General features: G+C 41.9%; 1 protein-coding gene across 1 annotated transcript in view; it reads right to left on the minus strand.

Annotated features, from left to right (window-relative positions):
- Positions 1-419: 419 nt before the first annotated feature.
- Positions 420-27,615, minus strand: part of LOC114663534 (androgen-dependent TFPI-regulating protein-like) — a 39,260-nt gene continuing 12,064 nt past the window's right edge. The window contains exons 3-6 of the mRNA XM_028817331.2: positions 19,347-19,448; positions 11,507-11,622; positions 7,486-7,637; positions 420-451 (exon numbers count right to left, since the gene is read on the minus strand). Coding sequence (XP_028673164.1) covers positions 420-451; positions 7,486-7,637; positions 11,507-11,622; positions 19,347-19,448 — 402 coding nt within the window. The remainder of the gene's footprint in view (positions 452-7,485; positions 7,638-11,506; positions 11,623-19,346; positions 19,449-27,615) is intronic.

Below are 27,615 nucleotides of genomic sequence, written 5' to 3' on the forward strand. Positions count from 1 at the left end.
CCACCACAAAACAAAAGGGGCTAAGTAACAGATAATGAAATATGTAACATTTTTGGGTGGGCTATATCTTTAACATCTGTTTGTTAGAAGAAATTAAATCAGCTTTAAGAGACAAGAGTGCTTTATCCTTCTCACCTATCATGCAAAGAGTGGGCAGAGTGGGTGACCCTCCAAAACACAAAGTGCAGGCTCAGTAATCGCTTTTCTCCCCAAATAAACCACCTCAGGAGTCCCCCGGTGCTCACAGAATATTTTAGACTACTTATGGCTGAAGTGACCTTCATATACAGAAGATTAAAAGTAAGAAGATGGACAGCGACTAAACCTGTCCACCTCCACCATCATTTAGTGGGCAAGAGCTCAGCCCGCTTTCTAATGTTTCTTGCCGTCTTTTGTTCTTCTTCTCGCCTTTTCCTTCTTCATTTCGTCTTTACCTTCTTTGGTGTTTCTCCTGTAAAAAGGAAGCACATTGTCAGTGTCTGGTTCGATTACCTCCAAGATTTCCAGACCCCCCCACTTCTTTCCATTTTCTTGATGGTAAAGTTTGCAGTAAAGCCTGAAGTTGATTGTCTGGTGACCAGAAGCCGCTGTGGTGATGGCCTCACCCCTCCTTGAAATCGTGTGGCTATTAGCTCAGTCCTCTCAGCATGGCAGCTCTGCTCTCCTCCTCTCCATCTTAACCCAACTAAATCAAAGGAGCTAAATATTACAGTAAAATGTATGGCTGGGACAATGCCATGAAGGCTTTACAGTGTTACCAACTGATCTGGATCAAATTATGGTGCCTTTCATGGCAAACTCGACCTCACAGTGCTTCACATATTCACGCCTATCCTTTATTTAAAAGCATATTTCTGTAGCTGCTTGAAACAAGTTAAAATGCAAAGGCAGACATGTTCTTAAAGTGTCTCGAATGACTTGAATATTGTAATGCATTTCTATCAGGAATACCTAAAGAAGAACTAACTCGGGTGCAGTCAGTCCAACAAGCAGGAGAAAGAATTGTAACTAAAAAACGAACATCTGAGCATATCTCGTCAGTCCTAGTATCACTGCACTGGCTACCTGTGTCTTTTAGGGCTGATTTAAAAATAACTTGAATTGTATATTAGGCTCAACGGTACACAATCTAGCACTTCCTAATATTCTGGACTGCTTGTTCCTCCAGCATTCCTAATCGTAATCTTAGGATTTGTCTACACTGCTGCATTTTCATTTGAAAATGGCATTTTTAAACAAATAGTGTTTTCAAGCTGTTAACGAAAGTATCTCCATTTCCACTAAAACGACCAAAAACACATATCACATTGATGATCACCGACACTGGACATGCGTGTATCCTTCAAGGGGTGTTAACATTGCCGGCCATGGGATTTATCGCAAAACCGTATTGACTGGTGTCACACACGTGTGCATGGGAGGCAGCTAAAGGGCCCGAATGAAAGTAATTCCATCACACCAGGGGGTGGTGGTTTGCACAAACTCTTTCTCTCACTTCTCTGCAGACCAGTTATGGGAAATTCTGTCTGGGCTGGATGACGTCACTTCTGGTTCCAGCCCCAAAGACGCCACTTCTGGTTCCACCCACCCCTGAACACCGATGACGTTGCTTAAGGTCGCCGGGGCCCAATGATATCACTTCTGGTTCCAGCCCTACTGATGATGTAATTTCCGACCCCTGCCCCAATTACACCATTTCCGGTTCTGGCCCCAAAGACGCCACTTCTGGTTCCACCCAACTCCAAACCCCCCCCACTGATGATGTCACTTCTGGTCCCCGAGCCCAATGACATCACTTCCGGTTCCAACCCCACTGATAACGTCATTTCCAGCCCGGGCCCAATTACACCATTTCCAGTTCCGACCCCACTATTGATGTCACTTCCTCCAGTCTCATCTTTGTGCCAGCAAATCAGCTCAGTTGTGGACTCAAACCTGTACAAATCTATACCTTGAATCTATCCATTTGCAGCCAGGAACAATATATGGATGGCTGCCCCAAACCTTTTTATTTGAGTGACTTCTCACACTCGTAAATTGACTTTTGTGCATGTTTTGTAGCTTTCAAACTGAACCAAACACAGTTTAGATGCATACAGGTAAGCAACACAATGAGTGCCACCATGGAAAGCAACTCCTCTACGTCTGCTATGTTGGGACGTGATGTTCTTCTGTGAAGGGTGACCATTCAGGAAATACAGTAAGCCATAATTAAGAGGAGCCAATCAGGGAAGGGCATAAACAAATAAGTGTGCAATCAGAGTCTGCGTTTTTCAAAAGTCTTCTTTATTCAATCATCCACACTGCAATGTCGACCTGGCGATAAACGTCTCTATTTTTGGGAATTTATAATGTCAGGGTAGTGCGGATGGAAGACAATAAAGGACACTAATATCTGCATTTGTAAATTCTTAGTGAAGCAGGAAGGAAGAAGTGAGGTGGCTTTCTGTTTCTGTACACCTGAAAATATGGAATACTGTAGATAGATAGATAGATAGATAGATAGATAGATAGATAGATAGATAGATAGATAGATAGATAGATAGATAGATAGATAGATAGATAGATAGATAGATAGATAGATAGATACTTTATTAATCCCCAAGGGGAAATTCACATACTCCAGCAGCAGCATACTGATAAAGAAACAATATTAAATTGAATAGCAATAAAAACGCAGTGCAAGTTAAAAAAAAAATGCAAGGTGGAGAGGGCGCGGTAGGTATAACAGACAATAACTTTGTATAATGTTAACGTTTACCCTCCCCGGGTGGAATTGAAGAGTCGCATAGTGTGGGGGAGGAACGCTCTCCTCCGTCTGTCAGTGGAGCAGGACATTGACAGCAGTTTGTCGCTGAAGCTGCTCCTCTGTCTGGAGATGACACTGTTCAGTGGGTTCAGTGGATTCTCCATGATTGACAGGAGCCTGCTGAGCGCCCATCGCTCTGCCACAGATGTCAAACTGTCCAGCTCCATGCCTACAATAGAGCCTGCCTGCTCTATTTATCGTTAAAGATACGCCATCCCAGTACAACTGTGAACGTGAGCGTCAGTAGGCTTTGTGTCTTAGGAACCAAGTTACCTGAACTATTCTATAACATTTCAGTAATTATTTACTGCTCTGATGCTGATCTTTCTGATTATAAAATAGGTCATTATGATCGCAATTAACGAGAAGATTTCATAATTAATTGCAGAATTACGGTATTTGACGGTTCCTTGCATAGGTGTCGAACTCCAGTCCTGGAGGGCCGCAGTGGCTGCAGGTTTTCATTCTAACCATCTTCTTCATTAGTGACCAATTTTTTGCTGCTAATATAACTTCTTTTGCCTTAATTTTAATTAACTTGTCTCAGCCCCTTTGTTGTTTCTTTTTCCTTAATTAATAGCAAAACAATAATGAGACACAAAACGAGCTGCCCACACGATCAGCTATCCACAATATCTGAAAATAAAGAAAGGTGAAGGTCTCAGTAAGACTGATCTCTCAGATCACCAAAACATTTTGATGGTGTTCTTAGAAAAAACAGAAAATCAACAATTTTGGAAATGTCTGCTGTGGCAGAATGGGAGCAACAAGCCATGGAATTAACTAACGAGTTTAATTAACAGCAAGAATCAGCTTCTCATTAAGAAACTGGTTGGAGTGAAATTGGTTGGAGTTTGAAGCCCCAGTTTAGCTGATCATCTGTTGGCTCGTTTCACATCTCATTTCTGTTTGGCTGTCATTTAATGAAGAAAAGAATCAATTCAGAGGACTGAATCCTTAAAAACGGGGCTATTAAAATGAAAGGGCAAAGGAGTTAATTAGTAGTAAAAACTGGTCAGTGATTAGGAAAAGGGTTAGAATGAAAACCTGCAGCCACTGCGGCCCTCCAGGCCCGGAGTTCGACACTCTAGAGCGCCTCTTTCTCTTGCACCATTTGGCTCAAAAACTAATCAGCACATTGGCGTCTGATAACAGGCTTAAGTTTCGAGTTTGTTTTTTTTCCATCCAGTGGTTTTAGGTCTAAACCGTCCTCAAGAAACTGTGTCGATGTTTTCGGTAGCAGGCGATCTAAAATATTGAGATCCGTCGAAAACTGGAGATCGAAATTTTTGACAAATGTGAAGCTTTCACTCCTCCCCCATAGATGGTAGATTATGATGGGGAAAGGCGCAAAGCAAAATTTTTTTAAAAATACCATCTTTATAATTTCCAATTTTTTTAATCTCTTAGGAAATCACTAGCATTCTGTTTTACTTGGTGGATGTGGAAATTGGTTCTTTTTATAAAATGCAGTTGTGTTTGTTAATAAATGAGAGACTCTGAGGTACAGTTAAAGCTGGGGAAATCTTAAAGAAAATACAGGAAATAGTGTTAAAATGGAATGAGAACATTAGAATAATCAGGACAAGAACAGGCCATTCAGCCCACCAAAGCTCGCCAGTCCCATCCACTTAATTCTTCTAAAATAACCTCAAGTCGAGTTTTGAACGTCCCTACTGTCTCCCACACTACTTGGTCACTTATTCCATCTGTCTGTGATTTTCTGTGTAAAGAAACTCCTAATGTTTGTGTGAAATTTACCCTTAACACATTTCCAACTGTATCCCCGTCTTCTTGTTGAACTCGTTTTTTAAATTTTATTGAAAGCAAATAAGAATTCTTACAATCAAATCAAACTTAACAAAACCCAAATTCAACCCCAACCTGACAGACAGAGAGTATTGCCAGTCAACAAAGCCAATCTTTAAAAGCAGCAAGGATGGAAGAGCATCGTTCACCCCGATATAGAAGCTTATTCTAAAATGTTATTGATCAGACCCTGCCATATTTTTAAAAATTTTCAACAGATCCTCTGAGTTTCAAATTTCAAATAGTAGACAGCACCAGTTAATCATTTTAAACTCATTTTTAAAGTTACAACCTCAATCCACTGCACTAATTCCCTTCATAATTTTAAACACAGTCATGTCTCCTCTTCATCTTCTTTTGCTTAAACAGGTAAAGGCTCAGCTCTCTTAATCTTTCCTCATAACTCAATCCCTGCAAATCAGCCTAGTCGATCTTCTCTGGTCTGGAGGAGGATCATGGACATGGAGGTGTCAGGACAGAAGAGAAGAGGACGACCAAAGAGAGAGTGAATGGACAGTGTGACAGGGGACCAAAGGGAGAAAGGGGCGTCAAGTGAAGAAGTGTATGACAGATGAGAGTGGAGGGAGCTGGTCAGATATAGCGACCCCACATGAATGTGGAGGAAGCTTTAGAAGAAGAAAAAGAAATTTTACAGACTAATAATAATAATAATAATAATTTTTTGCATTTATATAGCGCTTTTCTCACTACTCAAAGCGCTCAGCAATTGCAGGTTAAGGGCCTTGCTTAAGGGCCCAACAGAGCAGAGTCCCTAATGGCATTGACGGGATTCGAACCGGCAACCTTACGATTGCCAGTGCAGATCTCTAGCCTCAGAGCCACCACTCCGCCCTACTAGTCACTAATCACTACTTTTGTATGTTTTATATACTGTATTCTGGTCTAAGTAGGCTACAGCCACCAGAGATATTGCTGGGACTCCATATGAGTATCCTGTTAATGGTGACACAATCATGGAATGCGGTATGTTGGTGCGGTCGTAGTGCTGCTGCCTCACAGTATGGACACCAGGTTTGTGTCCCCCCTGTATGGAGTTTGCATGTTCTCCCCATGTCTGCATGGATTTCCTCCAGGTGCTCTGGTTTCCTCTAAATATCCAAAGACATGCAGATTAGATATACTGGTAATGGCCCAAAGGTGTGTATGTGTGTTCAGCCTGAGATGGAGAGGCGTCCTGTCCAGGGTTTGTTCCTGCCTTGTGTTCTATGCTAGCCCTGGTCTGGATTAAGCGAGTTAGACAATGACGTGACGTTCATGGTATGTCCAGAGGGGTTCTTGGTGGTCTTTTGATCTTGGATCCTCTGGAGGTTTATTTTTTCCAACATTCTGCCAACTGGAGTTTTTCAGTTCTCCTCTCCTTACTGGTGATTGGCAAAAATGGATATAATGAGGGTATTAGAAATAAACTTGATGCATTAGATTTAAAAGTCAAGACGGAGGTAAAGAATTTAGGGGTAACTGTTGACTCTGACCTGAATTTTAAATCACATATTAATCAGATTACTAGGACAGCATTTTTTTACTTAAGAAATATAACAAAAGTTAGATCTTATAGCATTGCAAGATGTTGAGAAATTAGATTACACTTTTGTTTTTAGTCGACTAGATTACTGTAACGCTCTCCTCTCAGGACTACCAAAAATAAGACATCAATCGATTGGAACGAGTGCAGAATGCAGCTGCTAGAATCTTAACTAGGAAAAGAAAATCCGAGCACATCTCTCCAGTTCTGATGTCACTACATTGGTTACCTGTGTCATTTAGAATTGACTTTAAAATACTGCTTATGGGTTACAAAGCCTTAAATAATCTCACTCCATCCTATATTTCAGAATGTCTATCACCTTATACTCCAAATCATAACCTTAGATCTTCAAATGAGTGTCTGCTTATTATTCCAAGAGCTAAACTTAAAAGAAGTGGTGAGGCGGCCTTCTGCTGTTATGCACCTAAAATCTGGAATAGCTGACCGATTGAAATTCGTCACACTAATACAGTGGAGCACTTCAAAAAACTGCTAAAAACACATTACTTAACATGGCTTTCTCATAACTTCATCTTAGTTTAATCCTGTTGCTCTGTATAATCAATTAATTATCAATATCATTCATGGTGGCTCCGAAATCCATACTAACCCCTATTTTCTCTGCGGTTCTTTTTCCGTTTTTTTTGTGGTGTCGATCTGCGCCACCACCACCTAATCAAAGCACCGTGATGTCCCTACATTGATGGATTAAAGGCCAGAAGTCCACATGACCGTCATCATCAAGTTCTTCCATGAGAACCCTGAATACCATGAGGACTGATTGAGGTCATTTATGTTTGGTAGAATGCCTACAGGGGGCTGGGTGGTCTTGTGGCCTCGGAACCCCTGCAGATTTTTTTTTTCCCAGCCGTCTGGAGTTTTTTGTTTTTTCTGTCCTCCCTGAACATCGGACCTTACTTTTATTCTATGTTAATTAGTGTTACCTAATTTTATTTTCATATACATTTTGTCTTTTTTCTCTTTCTTTATCCTGTAAAGCACTTTGTGCTGCGTCATTTGTGTGAAAATGTGCTCTAGAAATAAATGTTGTTGTTGTTACTGACCATCTGGCCATAGTGTTGGCGATGAAGCTGGTTGATGATCTGATCTGGTATAAATAAGAGTTCCTCTGTGATTCTCTTCGGCTATCATTACTGTAAAGCACCTTGAGCTACTTTCATGTATGAAGGATGTTGCTGCTCTTGGTCTGTCCTGGGCCTGCTTGTCGCAGTGAATCCCCGGTAAATGTGAAAATTGCCAAGATGGGATCCCAGCCTCTATGACATACTAATAGTTTGGGTTCGGTTTTTCTGGTACTTACCCCAGGTGTAGGCATTCAGGACTTCACCCAGCACATACAAAGAGAACGCAAGGCCAGTGCTAACCGCAAAGAACACTGCCAACGCCAAAGGGCTGAGCTTCCCAAGCAGAGGGTACACCCAGGCTCCAACCGTTATGTAAATCCACACCACCCTGCCAAAAAAAATGAGTTACAAAGTTATCATGAAGCAAAACAGCCAAGTATTAAAACAAATCCACTGCTGTAGCCGCCTCTAATCAGTTTCAATACGCTCAGTGGCTCAGTGGGACGCCCTTATCTGTCAAGGAACAGCGTGAGTCCTTCAAGGCAGGTGCTGGAAATATTCCTTATTGATTCTGCCCCACGCTGATTAAACAGTCATATGGTTCCTGCAGATTTTTATCCATGCATTTATGCTGGGAGCCTCCCACTCAACTTCATTCCAGAGTCTGTGCTGGACTGAGATCAGATTACTCCAGTGGTCTGTAAAGACCCCAGAGGTCACTGTGATGTTCAGCTTGGTCTTGTGACTTGGCAAAATATCCATCTGAGAAAGTGTAAATTGTGGCCATGAAGGGATCACATGGTGTGCCCGGAGGAGAGTCGTGCACAAGTCGCTTCAGAATGTTGAGGGCACCAACGAGGGGGTCCCTGTTGAATAAAATAAAACCAAACTAAACTAGGCGTGATGGCACCAAGGAAACATGGCTTTTCTTGCTCAAATAAAGTATAGCCTGGCAGCTGTGGCAACACGAGGGAACTTGCTCCGGTTTGGGTTAGGGGGACCAATAGCAGACAACATCCTCCTGGTGGGTTTTATAGGCTGGAAGGGGGGTTGCCACCAAGTCAGTTGCCTTCACCCGGTGACTTCTCAGAGTTCTGGGTGGAGAAGACCTCAACCATACAGCCAAAGCCACACAGGAATGGCATTAAAAACAGCAACGTGAACATCCTAGAGTGGTCAAGTCAAAGTCCAGATCTTCTCATAATTGAGATTGTGAGGCTGGACTGGACAATGGTAGCTCACTCTCAATCAACATGACATCTGACAGAACCTGAGCAGCTTTACAAAGAAGAAAATTGGGAAACTGAGAGCAAGAGACCTGTGCCCACAGACTCAGCAGAGGTGCACCTACTAAACATGGACTGGAAGGACTGGAAGGGGTGGACACTAATTTTGTGTTTTATATGATGGGGAGTCAAGCTAAAGTTAGAAAAATGAGATTTGTAAGAAAATGGAATGAACCTTAAAAAAACTGATGCTGTCATTTCTCAATGTCGTCTCCACCGTTCTCAATGCATGTGGAAGTGCCAGCAGAATAAAGGTTTGTCTTGTCCTCGCCACCACTTGTGCACCTGAGTTATTGTGAAACACTCCATGCCGAGGGGTACTCCAGTCACTAGTGCAAGTTACTGTGACCTGCTGGAGACCAATGTGAAGCCTGCTATTCAATCCAAGTGGTGGGGACTGCTATCTCAAGTGGTTCTTTTGCTGCAAGACAATGCCCGCCTACCAACATAATGCTAAGGACACCAAGGCTTGTCTGTAGAAACTGAAGTTTGAGGTACTGCCACATCACCAGCTTTGGCACCAGGTGATTTCCACCTTTTTGGACCACTAAAAAAAACATCTGGGTGGTCGTCGATTCAAGACAGATGACAATGTGAAGAAAGCGGTGCACAAGTGGTTGTGAGGACAAGACAAAACCTTTTATTCTGCTGGAATCCAGGCAGGTGACGCAAGTGCATTGAGAAGGGTGGAGACGACATTGAGAAATGACAGCATCAAGTTTTGCTAAGCTTCATTTCATTTTCTAATAAATCCCATTTTCTAACTTTAGCTGAAGTATTTGTAATTAATTTAGACCACTGTGCAGAAATCGGTTTTCACTTTGACATTAAGGAATCTTTTTCTGTTGATCAGTGTCCAAAAGAAAAGCCAAATTAAACCCACTCTGATTCCATGTGGTCTCAAAATAAAACTTCTAAGGGGTGAATACTCAACAGACACCTTAACTAAAGTATTTAACTGTTACATAATAATAAAAGGTGAAATCGTCCAAGGGGTGTACACTCTTTATATGCACTGTGTATTCGTATAGCTGTCCCTTAACACCTTGTCCTGACATGCAGTGTGAATTGTGGGATCTTCTGATGTTTGTCTCATCAGATAAAAGAATCTTTTTCTTCAGGTTCTCAGAGTCCTTTAGATGCTGCTTGTCAATCTCCTAGTGTGTGTTATTCACTCTACGTACCATAGACCCCTGACTCATGAAGTTCTGCTGAAATAGCCTATCATCTCAGCAGATGACTTCTGAAGCTCGGTTAGAGTGACCATTAGGTTTTTGGTCACCTCCCTGACCAAGGCCCTCATGGCCTGGTTACTCAGTATTGTCTGGACGACCAACTCTAGGAAGGGTCCTAGAGCCTCCAAACGTCTTCCATTTCACAGTTATTGAGGCCACGGTGCTCCTAGGGACACCCAAAACTGTAGAGATGGTTTTATCCCCTTGTCCTGATCTCTATCTCACCACAGTTTTACCATGGAGGTCCACAGAGAGTTCCTTGGACATGGTTTGCTTTTTGTCCTGACATGCAGTGTGCATTGTAGGACCTTCTGTACACACAGGTGTGTGTCTTTCAGAATGGTGTTCAGTCAGTTCAGTTTACCACAGGTGGACTCCAATCACGTTCTCCACACATCTCAAAGAGAATTAAAGCAAACTGGATACACTTGAGCACAACCTGGAGAGCCACAGCAAAGGGGCAGAGCACTTACTGTATGTAAATGAGAGTGGTCAGCTTTAGTGATTTTTTAATAAAATTTCAGACCTTTCTGAAAACATGTTTTCGCTTTGTCTTTATGGATTTTTGAGTGTAAACCGATGGGCAGAAATGGCATACGTACCCATTTAGAATTAAATCTGCAACACAATACAGAGTGCAGAAAGTGAAGGGGTCTGAATACTTTCTGAATTCACTGTCCCTAGATGATGGGAGCTTTATTAGGCAGACAGATGAGGTACATTAGGGAGGTCTTTGTCTTTGTTACTTTGCCCAGTGTGGGCTGGGTGGTCTTGTGGCCTCAGAACCCTCTGCAGATTTTGTTTTTTTTTTCTCCAGCCCTTTGGAGTTTTTTTGTTTGTTTTTTCTGTCCTCCAGGCCATCGGATCGTAGTCTTGTGATGGAAACTGGGGCGTCCTTGAGCTGCAAACCCGACACGAGCACACAGTCACAGTCCTGGGTTCAAATAAAGGTTGGTTAATTCACCTTAACTCCTCCAAACAGTAACAAAAGCACAAAAACAGGTTTTCTTTCTCCACAATTCCCACCACTACAGTTTCTCTCACCACCGCACTGCCCACCTTCAGTCAAGTGTCGCCTCTCTACCTCCCAGCTTTGACTTGCCTGGAAAAATAAAGTGCGCCCCCTTTTATTATGGACCCAGAAGTATTTCCGATGCCAGGGCGATTGCCAGATGGAAGCACTTCCAGGTCACGTGAAACTCCATTATAACAGGGAACTTGTCTCCCTACAACGCCCTCTTGTGGCACCCAGTGACCTCAGCTTCCCACTGGGCACCGATATCCTTGGCTGCTGCCATCTAGCGTGCTGGGGGAGTAAAACCCCCCAAAGACATTTCTTTTTATTGGACTGTCCATCCATGCTTTTTCATTCTTCCTTCCAGATCTGATCCCTTCTTCCTCCCCTATATACCTGTTAGGAGTATCCCTGTCTGAGGAAGGAACCATCCCCTCTTCTGTGGTGTCTACACTCTGTTTCTTCTTATTTAGAATTGCCTAATCTTATTTTTATATTTTTATTTTTTCTTTCTTCATCTTGTAAAGCACTTTCATTTGTATGAAAACGTGCTATAGAAATAAATGTTGTTGTTACAGAAGTTACGGCCTGATGTGTCAGCCACACTACATACAGTATGTACTCAAGCGGCATGAGCTTATGTATCCATGCCTGCTAAACTGTACCAAAGTTCATGAACTCACATCCATAAAGTCAGCCATAAAAGTGCAAGGGGTCTCACCAGCTGAGGTAGCCTGCAGAGCACAGTCCCAGAAGGGCCATCCCATGCTTCCTCTCTGGATACACATGTGGTTGCAGAAAGATTTCTATTAGCAGGAATGGCAGCACAATCGTATGCTGAAAGAAGAAAGGCAGTGCACACTTTAAAATACATGCAATCACAATTCACCAAGTAGACCTCTGGTACTCAGGACAGAGTCAGTGGAGGACATGAAGATGGACAGAAGACTTCCGACATGATCCCAGTTCTTCACTGCTCTGCATCGTGGTAGACTAATGGTCTTCCCAGCAGAATCCTGTGGTTGTGAATGGTACTTTTGCAATGTGAAGAGTAGCGAGTCTGCTCAGAATCACAGATCATCTTGTCGGGGGTGGCAGGTGGGGTGATTGCCCCGTGCCCCGCTTTTGAGGTTCCTGTCGAAACACTGAAACTCACATTTTATTTGTAGGCCATAAACATGTCAGAATATTAATGCACAAAAACATGATAACCAGCTGACATGACATCAACGTGAGTTATGACTGTGACATCCTGCTTATCGAGACTCAGGGTATACTTGCTATTTGGGTACATTTTCTAGAAGAGGCCCTGCTAATTTCCGCATGACACTGCATCGCATTTCACACTGTCGTGGTGGTATTGTCATGAATTATGAATTGCACTTTTTTAATAGATTACTAGGGGGCTCTGCCCCCCAGGGCCGGATTAAGGTGGGTGCTATTGATGCTGCAGCATTAGGCCCATTCCTGAAATAGGCCCAGATGAAAACAGACGAGTGAGTGTCGAATGCACATGCACCAATGATGCCGAGAAAAAATAGGCCTTTTTTGCGCTGCAGCATCAGGCCCAATTTCGTCTTAATCCGGCCCTGCTGCCCCCTGCTCTCTTTGCCCTAAGCGCTAGTCATTTCCTGGATCTGCCACTTGCGATGAATCGTGCTGTGCTTTCTGTCAAACACGAATATCAACTCTGTCTTTGATATCTGCGTCTAAACAAAACTATTATCGCTGACAATTCATCACATGTTGGTTTCTTATATATGGGAGCGTGATCTTTCATATTCATATAGAAATCCAAGAAAACTTCTTTGTCCGTGTTTTTCACATAAATTTCGTGTAAAGTGCGATACTTTTGGATGTATGGATTTGTATCCATTATCAGCAGCAGAATTTCTAATACGTCAGATCGTTTAACTCTTTTGATTCAATGTTGCATCGCTTCTCCGTGATCATAAATATAAACCTGACCGAATTGTGGTTTCTTTGAAATTAAACTTGTAGTAGCTTTAATTGTTGCGGGACCACAGATTCTCATAGCGTATGGTCTTGAATCGTGTTAATCTACGTTTTGAGCATTGAATGATGCGAACGTGAACAGATTATTGTAGATGCGGATATTTTGCCTGTACTGTTTGTGGATTTCACTTTCACCAAATAACAAATCTTTCAATTTCGGATATGCCCCTTCATTGGGAAGAAATGCTACTTTTCCCTGATAGCAACACGAATTAGACGATCTACAAGTCTCTGACTTAAACTTTAAAGCCAAACAAGATCTACATACTTCTGTCATATCACCTGTCCATATATTCGATCTCTTTTGATGTCACGTATTTTCACTGAGTAATAATTTCCATTTGTTAGCGCTAATGAGATCTTTATTATCAGTTTTTTGAGACTTTCGAATTTTAGTACGTTCATAATCTCTAACCTGCTCTGCATGTGTATTGCATCAGCGTTTTTGAACCTCTTTATGACATTCTACTTTGTCTTTTACTCTTGGTCTTTTATTTCCGACCCCGCTTGGACCTGCTAAGTTTTCAATTCCACTTGCTCCGGGCTGATTATTACTTTCCTTATTTTCTGAATTTGCACTTCGATTATTATCGATCTTTTTTGAATTCTTTTCTCTCCAACATTTTTGGACCTCTTTTCGATGTGCTGCCCTTTCTTCTTCACTTAGTCGTTGACGTTTCATCTGGAACGTATAAAATTATTGTGCAGAAAAGGACTACATCGATGGAAACGAATAGATTGTATGTCTTGAATAAAAATGAGGAAAACGTAAAAATTTATAAGAGCTGAGAGCACAAGAACTGTCTGACAATAGCATTCACACGTATGAGAGATGAGTGGGACCGTGGGCATGGCTGTAAATGGCTGAGAAGAGGGCAGGACTTGTCAAAATCTCTTTGCAAAAAGTCTCATCTTATGGGACTTGAAATTATCTCCCTGAAGAGCCTCATCTCAGGATTTTTTTATATAATAGAGAGATATCGTTATATTTTGATAAAGTCTGCGTGTTATCTTTCAAAAATTTAGCTGAATATTGTAATGAGAAAATCCAGTGTATGTTAACATTATTTTTATTAAATTGTTTATACAGTTTACACATACTAGTAACAGCGTTTGACGTAACCGGGCCTGCGTTTGGGTTGGTCAGCCCTAGGCCCCGCCCACCCCTCAGGCCTACTCTGATCTTCTCATCATGGTGTGTGTACAGAGTGCCCTCAAGGAAGAGTCCAGAAAAAGGAGGATGGACCAGAGAACTAAACCTACAAGTTGGAGAAATGGAAAATGACAAAAAAAAGCCTACAGTATGGTGCATGGCAGCTGTGAACTGGCCAGGCGTGGCTGCTCACGTGTGCCCTGAGCTGGTATGATGGTTCCTGAATCGCTCCCTTTGCTGCTAAGTCAGGAGCTTCTACCATCTTGAACTCGAATAGTGGATTTAGACGACGGACAAAAGCATTTGGCTCATTCACCATTTTGTCACAATGAGAACTTTAGTGGGTGGTCTGGTGCCTCTACAAATTAGAGGAGCACTTGTTTTCACTAAAGGGGTCAGGCCATTGCGTGAAGGTGAAAGTGACAAGAAGACGTCTCATGCCACCATTTGTCTGGAAAGATGCCAAACTTGGCACTGTACACAAAGTCCTACGGCTTTAGGAGGATTACACATTTTTAAAAGGCTTCAGCAACTCACTAATCTTAAGCACATCAAAGATGTGAATTCTTTTCGGCTAAACCCATTGCTGATACATACAGAACACGCTTCCAAACTCTCATGCTTTTTAAAGAGAAATGCTATGTGGGTGTAAAACCAAAGCCCTGACTCGCTGCAGCCATTAAAGATCCCTGGCCATGTTTCAGTAGGGTCCCCCCCCCCCCCCCCTCAATGTCCTGGCTAAATTGCCCATCACAGCCTCCTCCATTATTCTGGCCCCCTCATCGTCCCCGGTCTCTTACTGTCTAACCGTCTCTCTCAGCCATTCACCATCTAATGGGCATACTGGCTCAGGAATGGCTGCCATAACATCATCCAGGTGGCTGCTACACTGTACATGAAGTCCCACTGGGTCAGGAGGATTAAACATTTTTAAAAGGTTTCACATTAGTGGTGCTGATGTGGCTCCCCGTCATCTATGTAAAGCATTCGGAGTATTTAGAAAAGGGCTGTATAAATGTTATTAATCATTATTTTTCATTATTTAATTGTACTGGCTTTGAGGCAGCATGTTGGTGCGGTGGTAGAGCTGCTGCCTCGCAGTAATGACACACTAGGGTTCACGTCCCGGGCCCCCTCTGCATGGAGTTTTCATGTTCTCTCAGTGTCTGCGTGGGATTCCTCTCACAGTCCAAAGACATGCAGCTTAGGTGGACTGGCAACACTCGATGGGCCTTAGTTGGGTGTGTGTTTGCTCTGCGATGGACTGGCATCCTGTCCAGGGTTTGTGTCCTGTGCTACCTGGGATAGGCTGCAGCCCCCCACAGAAGCAGCACTTGTCTAGTATAGCATGTGGCCGGGGGCCCTTGTTCAGCCGGGACACCTCCACAATGGGCCAGAGCGTTACCTCCCCCAGGACGCTAGATGGCAACCCACCTGGGCTGCAGCGGTGCCTCACAGGGCTTCATGGGAGTTGGAGTTTGGTGTAGCCCCCTGTTGGGATCCACAGTCACCGCCAGGGGGTGCTGCAGCAGGAGCTCCTAAAACACTCCTGGGCAGTTCGTCCACCAGGTGCCTTATAAAAGGAGCCTGCAGCCACTACTCGGGGAACCAGAGTCGGGAGGAAGAAGACGAAGCTTGACCTGAGTAGTGGAGGAGGAAAGGAAGAGACATGGTTTGTGCTTGGAGTGTGTTGTGGGCTCGTGGGAACGGGGAAGACGTTCTCCACGAGTGAAGAAAAATAAAAACTTGTGTTTTGTGCCTCCTGTGTCTGTCTGTGCCCGGTTGGGTGGCTGGCACGCCCCCTAGCGGCTCTGTCAGGCGGGTTAGAAAATGACAGGACACGATGGCTTTGCTTGCTGCCTATTCAGACTCAGTGCTGCCACCTGTGGTCTCTGATCCTAAATACACTCTAAATTTCTTATTTTTTTTACTTTTTCTTATACAAAGCATAGGGAAAGTAAAAGAATCCACCAAAAATTCGATGTCAAGAATTTGATGAATCTCGATGCTTTAGACCTTCCTGAGTCCGAAAATACCAATATTTGAAATTATGTCTGTTCGTGTGTGTGTGTGTGCGTGTGTGTGCGTGTGTGTGTGTGTGTGTGCGCGTGTGTGTGTGTGTAAACACGATAACTTGAGTTCCCTGTCATTTAGGTCAACCACATTTTGCATACACGTATTTGGTACAAAACGTAGATTTCTGTCTGTCTTTGGGCTGTTTCCATTAACCGGAAGTGATACTTTACCTTTTATTCATGCAGCTGCAGAGTGCGATTTATTCAACTTTACTTTTATAATAATTGTTCAATATACTATTAATTTGATTTGACTTGTTATTGATGGCTCTTTAATGTACATAATATAAATATATAATCATTGTCATTGAGGTTTACTCCTCAAATGTCCATCCTCATATCTGAGTGTACGAGAAAGTCGAGGGGAGACCACTCCCGATTTTATTTTTCTGGGATGTGTCAGGATTTACATATTCAGTCGTTTCTTCTAGCGAATGGCACGCAGGGCTAAGTAATTAAAAAAACATTATTGAGGCAAGCGCGTGCAGTGGAGCGCTATAAGAAATCAATTACATTTTACACTTTTCACAGACACAGAACACAAGTACTGACTGGCAAAAATGAAAGCAATTACTATTTGCTCTCAGTGAAATGAAATATTTCCCAATATATCTGCTTCTGTCCGTTTGTCGGCATTGCATTATGTGGAGAGCAGTATTTTGAAATTGCCCCGTGGAGTCTCATTGCGACTGCGCGTGCTTTTGTATTTAAAGTGACAGCTGGGCACCCTCGTCCCAAACACTACAAGATGGGTAAACATCAAGGGCGCAAACAAAAATCATGTCCACACTACCAGATTTTTGTTTAGAAATTCAGATATTACTGTGAGTTTTAAAGGAGTCAATCACATGCCCAACATGCTTATTCGAGAATTAGAATAATACTGCATATCATGTCGTAAAAAAGTCTGATATGTCTTCTCAGAGAGAATTTCTTTTTCCTAATTTGAGATCAAATAGAACATCGCTTACTCACTGAATTACAGAAGGTGGGCTGGGATTCTTCTAAATCTGCGTGCTGGTAATGTAGCATCGGCTCTTATAATGGCACTTTAATGAGAATACACGAATTATATCAGTTAATGGATTGGGAGCGATTCAAACATCGAGGCTTTCATTCACAATACCGCAGTGTTTTTAACCTCCAAAAACTGAGACTTTTGAAAATGCTCATCGGAGACATACACTCAACAATGCGATGTGGATGTCTAAAAGTGTACACTTTTAAAAATGCTCTCCTGAGTTGTGTTCTTCTAAAAATGCCGGCATTTGAAAATGATCTCCAGAGCCCTTTGATTCTGTAGACGCCAGCTCGGCGTTGTGATGTGGACGAGTAAAAATATTGATTTTTTTGTTGAATTTATTAAAAACATATATCAACTCCATACAATCAAATCAAACTTAACATAACTAAAATCAAATCATTGCCTTTTGAAAACGCAGACTCTATTGGCGTTCTGATTTGTTCCTGCTTATAACGCAGCCCTACCCTGATTGGATCCTCCTCACTGCCTGATTCAAAGTTATGTTTCATGATAGCGGACATAGAGGAGTTGCTTTCCATGGCGCTTGTTGTGTTGCTTAACTGCATGCATTTGAATTACATTTTATAAAGCGTGAATGCTGCATAAACGCACAAAAGGCAAATAATTTATGGGTGGGTACAGTTTTGCAATACACATCATGGCCACCGATGCACACCTGTCGAGTTGGCTGCGTAAGCACGGTACGCGATTGGCCGGCCTGCAGTCCTGAAGCGTCTCCGATTGAGAATGAGATGTGTCTTTTAGAAGGTATTAAGGATGAGAACAATATATTGAATTGCTTTGAAAATAAATGAACCAAAGAGTAAATGCATGGATCAATTGCTTGAGAGAGAAGAGCTATATGAGATAAGAATAAATTGTAGAGACAAAAACATTAATGTACGTTCTGAAATTATTCTCAGCTGCTTCTTACTGCTTTTAATTTTTTTAAACTCAGTATTTATTTATTAAGCCAAAATTTCCCCTGAAACTAATAGAGTGCTATCAATCTAGCTAGCTATTAGACTTACCTGTATATAAACGAAAGACCTGTGTGTGTGTGTGTGTGTGTGTGTGGAGGGGGGTGCAGTCCACTCTGCTCACGCTAAACCACAGCCACTAGATGGCGCATGCACGCACCTCACTTGTCACTATTAAAGAGCCGTGCGTGGCAAACGCCGCCGTGCGACAACAACGTCGTGCTAATGTCACAGATGAAGAGACACAACATCGAAAGGAAGCAAACGGAGTGGCTCAACAACATGCAAGTGAAACACCTCAGCAACGGAGGGCAAGGCTTTAAGATTTCACTGTCTATCTGGATGGATGTTCTGGAGACCGAGATTAATTGGATTGATATGCCAGCGATAGGGCTAAGATATGGCATTACCAGTGTCTTCTTACGAAAGCCAGTGGGGCAAAAGGTGGGTCCACGTCCTCTGCCCTGAGTAATTCTTAAGAGTTAGCGGACGCCTCTCCAAGTTCACAAATATAATAAAACTGCCAGGGAGTCTCTGGGTTTGTTTTGGTCCTGACGACCACATGCAGCTAGTCTGTTATATAGTGCCTTTCATATCTATCTATCTATCTATCTATCTATCTATCTATCTATCTATCTATCTATCTATCTATCTATCTATCTATCTATCTATCTATCTATCTATCTATTATGTAGTGACTTTCCTATCTATCTATCTATCTATCTATCTATCTATCTATCTATCTATCTATCTATCTATCTATCTATCTATCTATCTATCTATCTATCTATCTATCTATCTATCTATCTATCTAGTGACTTTCCTATCTATCTATCTATCTATCTATCTATCTATCTATCTATCTATCTATCTATCTATCTATCTATCTATTATGCAGTGACTTTCCTATCTATCTATCTATCTATCTATCTATCTATCTATCTATCTATCTATCTATCTATCTATCTATCTATCTATCTATCTATCTATCTATCTATCTATCTATGAAATGTAGACAACGGTGGATGTGACTGCTAAGAAACACAGCCTAGCAAACATATTTTTTAAAGAACTGTTTTCAGAGCATTTTAAACTTTACCAAAAACAGCTTCACAGCAAAGCCACATGCATTGGAGGCTCAGTGACACACAAACATGGATGGTACGTTTAATAAGGTCTCAGAGGTAAACTGACTATTGCCAAAAACCTGACCACATTGCATCCATCAATGCATGCGAATTTTCTGTAATTTTATGCTTATTTGTGCTTCTTTTTCTTTCCAGGACTTTCCATCAAAAGCTACATGTACTTACCAGAGAGTGGTTCAGCCATGATGGAATGATTCGGTCCATTTCCTTTGTATAAACGAGTTCTCTGTCATAGAGGAATATCATCCAAAAAATTGTAACCACAAACTGAAATAAAAGAATGAAATATGAATTTCTGAGCCTATCACCTTTGTCCTTTTCTTTAATTAAGAGATGCCCATATGAGGCACTGCCCAAAGTATAATTTTACTGATTCTTTTGTAACATAATTCTACATTTTCATCAAAATAAAACATTAGTTTAATTGAGTTTCTGGGTAGTGGGCAGCCACAGCCTGTCCTGGCAGCACTGGGTGCAAAGCAGGATCAGCCTTAGATAGGGAAGAAGCCCACTGCAGAGCCCACTCACACACACTCACATGAGGCACATTTAGGATCCCCAGTTTGCTTTGTGTTTCCACCTTTGGGACATGGAAGGAGAAATGGAAAATCGGAGAAATCCCCACCTAAGCATATAAAGTGTAATCTCCACTCAGTCCATAGCAGGCTGGCATTAGAAACTGAGGAGGCCGACTTCTTCAGGCGCAAGCACAGAGCAGTTTGCTGAGCCTTTTTCATTTTTAACATTAAGAAAATGACTTATCGAAGGAAATCAAGTGAGCTGAATATAAATCTAAAATATTTGATACAGTTGTAAAAATACTCAGCTACATAAAGTGGAGCTTTCCCATTATTGAATAAAACTACAATTAAACTACAATAACGAATAATGTAAAATAATCTTCAGGTTACTGAAATGTATTTACCATAATGTTAGCCAGATGACCTTGGAAAACAGGAGGAGAGGCCTGGGAACCTCATAAACGAAACAAAAGCTGCACTGATTTATACTGAGTGAGAGAAACCTACAAGGCCCAAAGAAGATTTACTTGTGTCGTTATCTTGTTAAGTCTTATTGTCTGCTTAAGAGATAAGACAATGGGTTTTGGAAGAGAGTCTATAAATTGAGCAGCTGGTACTATTAACAGCAAGCGAAAAATCTGGGGATTTAGTGAATGTAATACACTACATTAAACATAACGTAGCGGTAAAATTCAGAGATCACTGTCAATCTAAAATGCATGTCTTTACCAGAGAACCCCAAGAAAAGCCCAGAGAGGCCTTTGGTTATTGCGGGATTATGGGCTTTCAAATGATGACAGACACTGGGCTTGAATGTAATATAATATAATATAATATAATATAATATAATATAATATAATATAATATAATATAATATAATATAATATAATATACAATATATAAAATACAACGTCTGTATGTTTGTCCGCTTTTCACGAGAGATCTACTTAATGGATTTAGATCTGTTTTTTTTCTATAATTTGCATTCTGGTTGATTTTGCAACTTCTCTCATCGTGCTATGTATCATAGTTCGCTTGCAGGAGCAATATAACCACACTAATCCGAGAGGGAGGCGGCGGGGCCCGCCTCACTCACATGCCAGCCTCCATTCAAGTTGGTGTACTTGTCGACATGTTTTGGAGCGGACCTCGCCTCCGCTTAGCTAGCGATACCTGTTTGTTTATTGATTTTTAAAATTTGTATTATTTCACTTCTACATGGGTGGAGCCGCAGAGGACAGCTATTATAATATAATATAATATAATATAATATAATATAATATAATATAATATAATATAATATAATATAATATAATATAATATAATATAATATAATAGCAGGTTAGGTGAATTTGACACTGCTAAATTTTCATGAGTGTGTGTGTGTGTAAGGATGGAATAGAATAATATGATATATAAACCCAAGGATGGTATAGTGGCACAGCATTTAACGTTACCACTGCAGTCTCACAGACCCTACATTTCAGACCCAGTTTTTATCTCTGTTTGGAATCTGCATGTTTTCCCAGTGTGGTTCTCCATTGAGTTCTTTGGTCTTCCTTCTACATCCATAAAGACTTGCAGCCCCTGATTAACTTGGTTGTTATGGGAGTGTGAATGTGGGGCTGCGTGTCAGTGGGCCTGGCAATGAGCTGGTCCTCATCTAGGGATATTTCCTGCCTTGTGTACGCTGCCCCCCAGGATGATGATGAGATGGATGAAGTGGGTTTGAGAATGGTATAATGTAATCTTCTATAATACGCTACCGTGGCTGTTCATTTGTCTGTCCAGGATTTTAAATCACCTGTAGCTCGCAAACCGTTTCACTTATTGACTTGAAATTTGGTACACATATACTACGTGACGTCTACTATCCACTTTCGGGGTGATGATTTTATTACTCTTTTCATTTTTATTTTATTTTATTGTAGAATCAACTCTCGGCAGTGCGCAGCAGGGCGGCCATGCAATGCATGCGTACGTGCATCGTTCTCATTCCCTACCACCTTCGCTAATCATTCTTGAGGCAGATTGAAGAGTTAAGTGCCAGATTAAGTGAAAGATTAAAGAAAACATACTAAGTAATTGCAACACAAAAACTAACTTAATCAGTTTTAACGCAAAAAGATGCTGACGAAAGAAGAGAAGCAGCGGGCTGCTAGGGTGGAGTAAAGAAGAGCTGCTCAGGAAGCAGCAAACACATCAACCTCTGAGCAAATGAATGCTAAACATACAGAGAAAGAAAGAGGATGAATACTATGAATGCTCAAGTCAAGTGTATTCACTGCACGATCCGTTACTGGTACAATATAATACAACAGCATTTCCCAACCTGTGGGCCATGGTGGCATTGCAGGTGGGTCGCGGCCCACCCCAGATAAAACTACCCCATTGTTCTGACTATCTCGCTCGATTCACAGCGGCAGCATCACAGGTGAATCATACAGTGCAACCTCCCAGATTCACCAATCAGAAAAAGCACTAATGGTCATGCTTTATTTATCTAAGACTCTTGACACGCTGGTGATCGCACAGGATAGACACCCCCCTGATCATGCTCAACTCACCAAGGGGGACCACTCCACTCCCTCTGCTTAGACAATCGCACTAAATTCATGGAGAGGGACCCTCCCTCTGATGGGTTGCAAACACACTGGCATGTGAAAAATGGGGTTGTGAAACCACAAAAGTTGGGAAAATGCTGTAATATAATATAATATAATATAATATAATATAATATAATATAATATAATATAATATAATATAATATATAATTTTAAATCACTTGTGGCTCGCAAACCATTTAACTTATTGACCTGAAATTTGGCACACATATACTACATGATGTCTACTATTCACTTTCAGGGTGATGATTGACCTCCAAGGTTAGTCCTCTTTCTATTTTTATTTTATTTTACTGTAGAATCAACTATCGCCAGCAGGGCCGCCGTTCTCATCCTTACCACCTTCGCCGTCACTTCCCCTACATCTTCATATTTTAAATCATTCTTGAGGCACTTCGAAGACTTAAGTACCTTACTTAATAATTTCCATTTTTTTGCTCTAATGCGATCTTTACTATCCTTTTTTTGTGACTTTGGAATTTTTGTACTTCCATTATCTCTAACCTGCTGTGCATGTGTACCGCACCAACATTTTTGAATTCTTTATGATGTTCTACTTTGTCATCTACTCTTTTGTCCTTTATTTTTGGCCCCGGGTGTGGTTAAGTCTCTTTCTTTATGGGACGTATAATGCCGCTTGCGTTGTGAAGGGGGGCTGAACGCACGCTAAGGAGATGCGGACGGATCAGCTGCTGTCTTGCTGCTGCTGCTGGCGAGCTACATGTTCTGCTTGTCGTACTGTGGGTCGATCATTTAAAAGCATGTACAGCAGCTGTCCTTTTGCCACTTCGCGTCTCTGCCACTCGCGTTGTGAAGGGGGGGCTGAATGCACACTAAGGAGATGCGGTCGGATAATCTGCTGGCTTGCTGCTGCTGGCGAGCTGTGTGTTCTGCTTGTTGCGCTGCGCGTTGATCATTTAAAAGCCTGTACAGCAGCTATCCTTTTGTCACACTGCCTTGTCTTGCCTGACGTGAAAGTGTCTTCCAAGAAGATCACATCTCGTCTCTCTCGTCTCCCTCCCAAGAGTTTTTTTTTAATAATAGAGTGATATAATATAATATAAAATCCAACATCTGTCTGTCTGTCTGTATGTTTGTCTGCTTTTCATGAGAGAATTACTTAACAGATTTAGATCAGATTCTTTTCTATAATTTGCTTGAACATTCCGGTTAATTTTGCGCAAGAATCATAGTTCACTTGCAGGACAGATATATTTGCGCTACTCCGAGACAGAGGCTGTGGGCCGAGGAGAGGGGGAAGCGTGACGTCAGGAGTAGGGAGCCAGGCAGGGCCCTCCTCACTGTACTGTTTCACTACTACGTGGGCGGAGCCATGGGGGATGACTAGTATAATGTAATTGTAAAGGACGGCTGGCAGCCCAACCTGGCGGCTGCTTCAGGGCACTGCCTCCCCCAAAATGCTACATGACAGCTCCCCTGGTTTAAAGTGGTGCCCCGGATTCCCACGGAGCACCATTGAACTTGGAGTTTGATATTGTAGCCCTGTTGGGTACCGTGGGTGCCACTAGGGGGTGCTGTGGAAGAAACATATGGCATGACACATGAAGTGCTTGCAGACCACGTGGGTGGAAGAGCAGAAGCACTTCCCAGTTAACTAATATAAAAGGACGGGACTGACCTCACAGAAGTAAACCAGAGTCGGGAGGTGGAGGACAAAGCTTGCAAGGAGGAGTAGAGGCGAAGAAGAGAAAGGAAGAAGAGAGAGGAAGAAAAGGACTGTGTGTTATATTAGTTGGTGTTTTTGTACTGTGCTGTGAAGTGGGAAGCAAAAGAAAAACGCTTCCCCACCTGAATAAAACGTTTTGCTGTATTGATCTGGTGTCTCTGCCTGTCTGTGTCGGGGTTTGGAGTGCGGTACGCCTCCTGGTGGTCCACAATAATATAATATAATATAATATAATATAATATAATATAATATAATATAATATAATATAATATAATATAATATAATATAATATAATATAATATAATATAATATAGGGCGGCATGGTGGCACAGTGGGTAGTGCTGCTGCCTCATAGTTGGGAGACCTAGGGACCTGGGTTCGCTTCCCAGGTCCTCCCTGTGTGGAGTTTGCATGTTCTCCCCGTGTCTGCGTGGGTTTCCTCTGGGCGCTCTGGTTTCCTCCCACAGCCCAAAGACATGCAGGTTAGGTGGATTGGCGATTCTAAATTGGCCCTAGTGTGTGCTTGGTGTGTGGGTGTGTTTGTGTGTGTCCTGCGGTGGGTTGGCACCCTGCTCGGGATTGGTTCCTGCCTTGTGTCCTGTGTTCGCTAGGATTGGCTCCAGCAGACCCCCGTGACCCTGTGTTCGGATTCAGCGGGTTGGAAAATGGATGGATGGGATAATATAATATAATATAATATAATATAATATAATATAATATAATATAATATAATATAATATAATATAATATAATACAGGGTGGCGCACAAAAAGTGCCCTGCCTCCACCGAAACGACTACATTACGTGGTGAAGAGAAAAATGATCAAATTTGGTACTCACATTTACAGAAGATGCTGAAAGTGATCTCCTTGTGCATCAATACTTCTCTGCCCGTTTTAGCATGTTCACATTACATACACTCTTTGCCATGTCTTGGGATCGATTCTCTGTATCACATTTTCAATGTTCAACTTTAGTTCATTTACAGTCCATAGATTTGTCTCATACACACAGCCCTTTAAATGACCCCACAAAAAATAGTCGCACATTGTTAAGTCAGGCAATCGTGGTGGCCATAAACCCTGGCTAATAATCCTTTCATCAGGGAAATGCTCCCGAATAGTAGCCATAGAAGTATGGCAAGTCGCGCCATCTTGCTTGAAGTAACAATGGTTGTGTTTGTACCACAAAAGTGATTTCCGCTGGGACTGTAAACATGAGACTTGGTGCCAAGAGATTGTCCCAGGGCCATCTCGCTGGTTCGTGGAACATGAGATTCTTGCAAGACACTCCCTTCTTCTCAAATAAGAGCATGGCCAGCAAAACACTCAGTCATGTAAAGGCACGTAGCACACACAGATCCTGTGCTCTCAGCACATATAAAGCGTATAAGGACAAAACGTTCTAGATGAAATGTCAATGACTAAGCAAAGAAGAAAGAGCAGCGCAGAGAAAAGAGACACAAAAGCATTGGAGAGAAAAAAAGGCAGGTAAGAGATTATGAAAGCAGTGGAATTCGAAAGGCTCAAACAAACGATGGCGCGATACACATGCATAAAGGTACAGAATATGAAAGTAGTAAAATTTGAACGGATTGTAGCATCCCAGCCAAGTTGAAGCCTTTTTTGTTTTAAGTGACTGTTAGGTCCGATTAAGGAAGGGCGGAGTACAGCATGGAAGACTGATAGCGGGGTATTGATTGATGTGGTAAGGGGGGGCGAGACCCGGGGGAGGAGGGGTCGGAGAGGGTGCTAGAAAGTTGTGTTTGGGGTTACGAAGTCAGCGATTGTTCAAGTAGAACTTTTGCGACACTTTATTATATCAGTCGCTTCAGTATCAAAAAAAAGACAGTAAAGATCGCATTAGCGCAAACAGAAGGTAATTTATCATCAGAACCAGGTGTAATTGAAAAAATAGCAGGACAAATTGAGGTCAGAAATAAAAGGCAAAGAGTGGAAAACAAAGTCTTTTTGCCTTCGCAACTTCATAAACGTGTTCACAAACGTTGGCGCTATACATATGCAGAGCAGGTTATGAAAGCAGCGGAATTCAAAAGGCTCAAAAAAAAAAAACGTATGTGCGATACAAATGTGGAGAAAGTTAAAGAATATGAAAGTAGGAAAATTAGAAAGTACAAAAAAAAGAAAGTAAAGATCGCAGTAGCGCAAACAAATGGAAATTATTACTCGAAAAAGGGAAAATAATCACCATGGACCAGGTGCCATTGAAAAAAAAGCAGGACAAAGCGAGGTCAGAGATAAAAGACAGAGTAGAAAACAAAGTAAAACGTCATAAAGAGGTCAAAAAAGGGGGCCAAACTCATGCAGAGCAGGTTAGAGATAATGAAAACTGAAATTCAAAAGACTCAAAAAAATGTAGGCGCAAAACACATGCAGAGCAAGATACAGAATATAAAAGCAGAAAAAAACGACAGTGTCAAAAAAAAAAGTAAACATCTCATTAGCGCAAAAAAAGAGAAATTACTACTCGGAGAAATAACGAAAAGGTGAATAGAGATCAAATATATGGACATAGGTGATATGTCAGAAGTATATAAATATTATAAGGCTTTGAAGTTTAAGTCAGAGAATTTAAAAAATGGGGTTTACCTCACATGCATTTATTGGTTACTTTGCAAAAAAAATTATTAACTGCTGATGATGTAGATTGCTTTGTCTGTGCTTAAATTCTAATCCTGAAACCTATCCTGAATTATGGTACGAAGTCATTAAACATATGTCTCATGGATCTCACTTAAAAGATTCAGCATATTGGGACTCGAAAGATTCCAAATATTGTTTTTACAGAAGTTCTGAAATAAAAGTGAAACTAATGAAATAGCAACAATTCAAAGAAAAAAAAAATCTTAAATGTGACGAAGCCCCCTAATATAATATGGTGCCACAGTGGTAGCGCTGCTGCCTCACTGTTAGGAGACCCAGGTTCGCTCCCCGGGTCCTCCCTGAATGGAGTTTGCATGTTCTCCCCGTGTCTGCGTGGGTTTCCTCTGGGTGCTCTGGTTTCCTCCCACAGTCCAAAGACATGCAGGTTAGGTGCATTGGCAATTCTAAATTGTCCCTAGTGTGTGCTTCTTGTGTGTGTGTGTGTGTGCCCTGCAGTGGGCTGGCGCCCTGCCCGGGGTTTGTTTCCTGCCTTGCGCCCTGCGTTGGCTGGGATTGGCTCCAGCAGACCCCTGTGATTGGATAATGGACGGATGGATAGCTGTGGAAGCTCATGCTGTAAAAAGCCTGGGCTCCTAGAAACCATTGATTCTGGCACTTTAATCAATCATTTGTATCGGTTGTGTATTAGCAGTTAAGCGAGGCTGTCTTTTTCGGTGGTTTCGTTTAACTGATGTGCTTGCCCCCCGATGACGGAGTTGCTTGCTTTCAGCTTCATGCTGTAGCCTTGTAATTCTTTCTTCTTCTGACTCGTTAACTTGGGGCCGTCTTGCCAGCTCTTTGAGCTTCAAGCTGTAGCTTTGCACTTCTGGGATGGACAGACAGACATACTGACACTTCCACGAGTAGACGTTTATATATTATTCTAGCTGTGTAAGCCTGTGCTGTATAAAGTCTGAGGTCCTAGAAACTATGGAAATC

This window comes from Erpetoichthys calabaricus, chromosome 13 (genome assembly GCF_900747795.2).
Source record: "Erpetoichthys calabaricus chromosome 13, fErpCal1.3, whole genome shotgun sequence".
Lineage (NCBI taxonomy): Eukaryota > Metazoa > Chordata > Cladistia > Polypteriformes > Polypteridae > Erpetoichthys > Erpetoichthys calabaricus.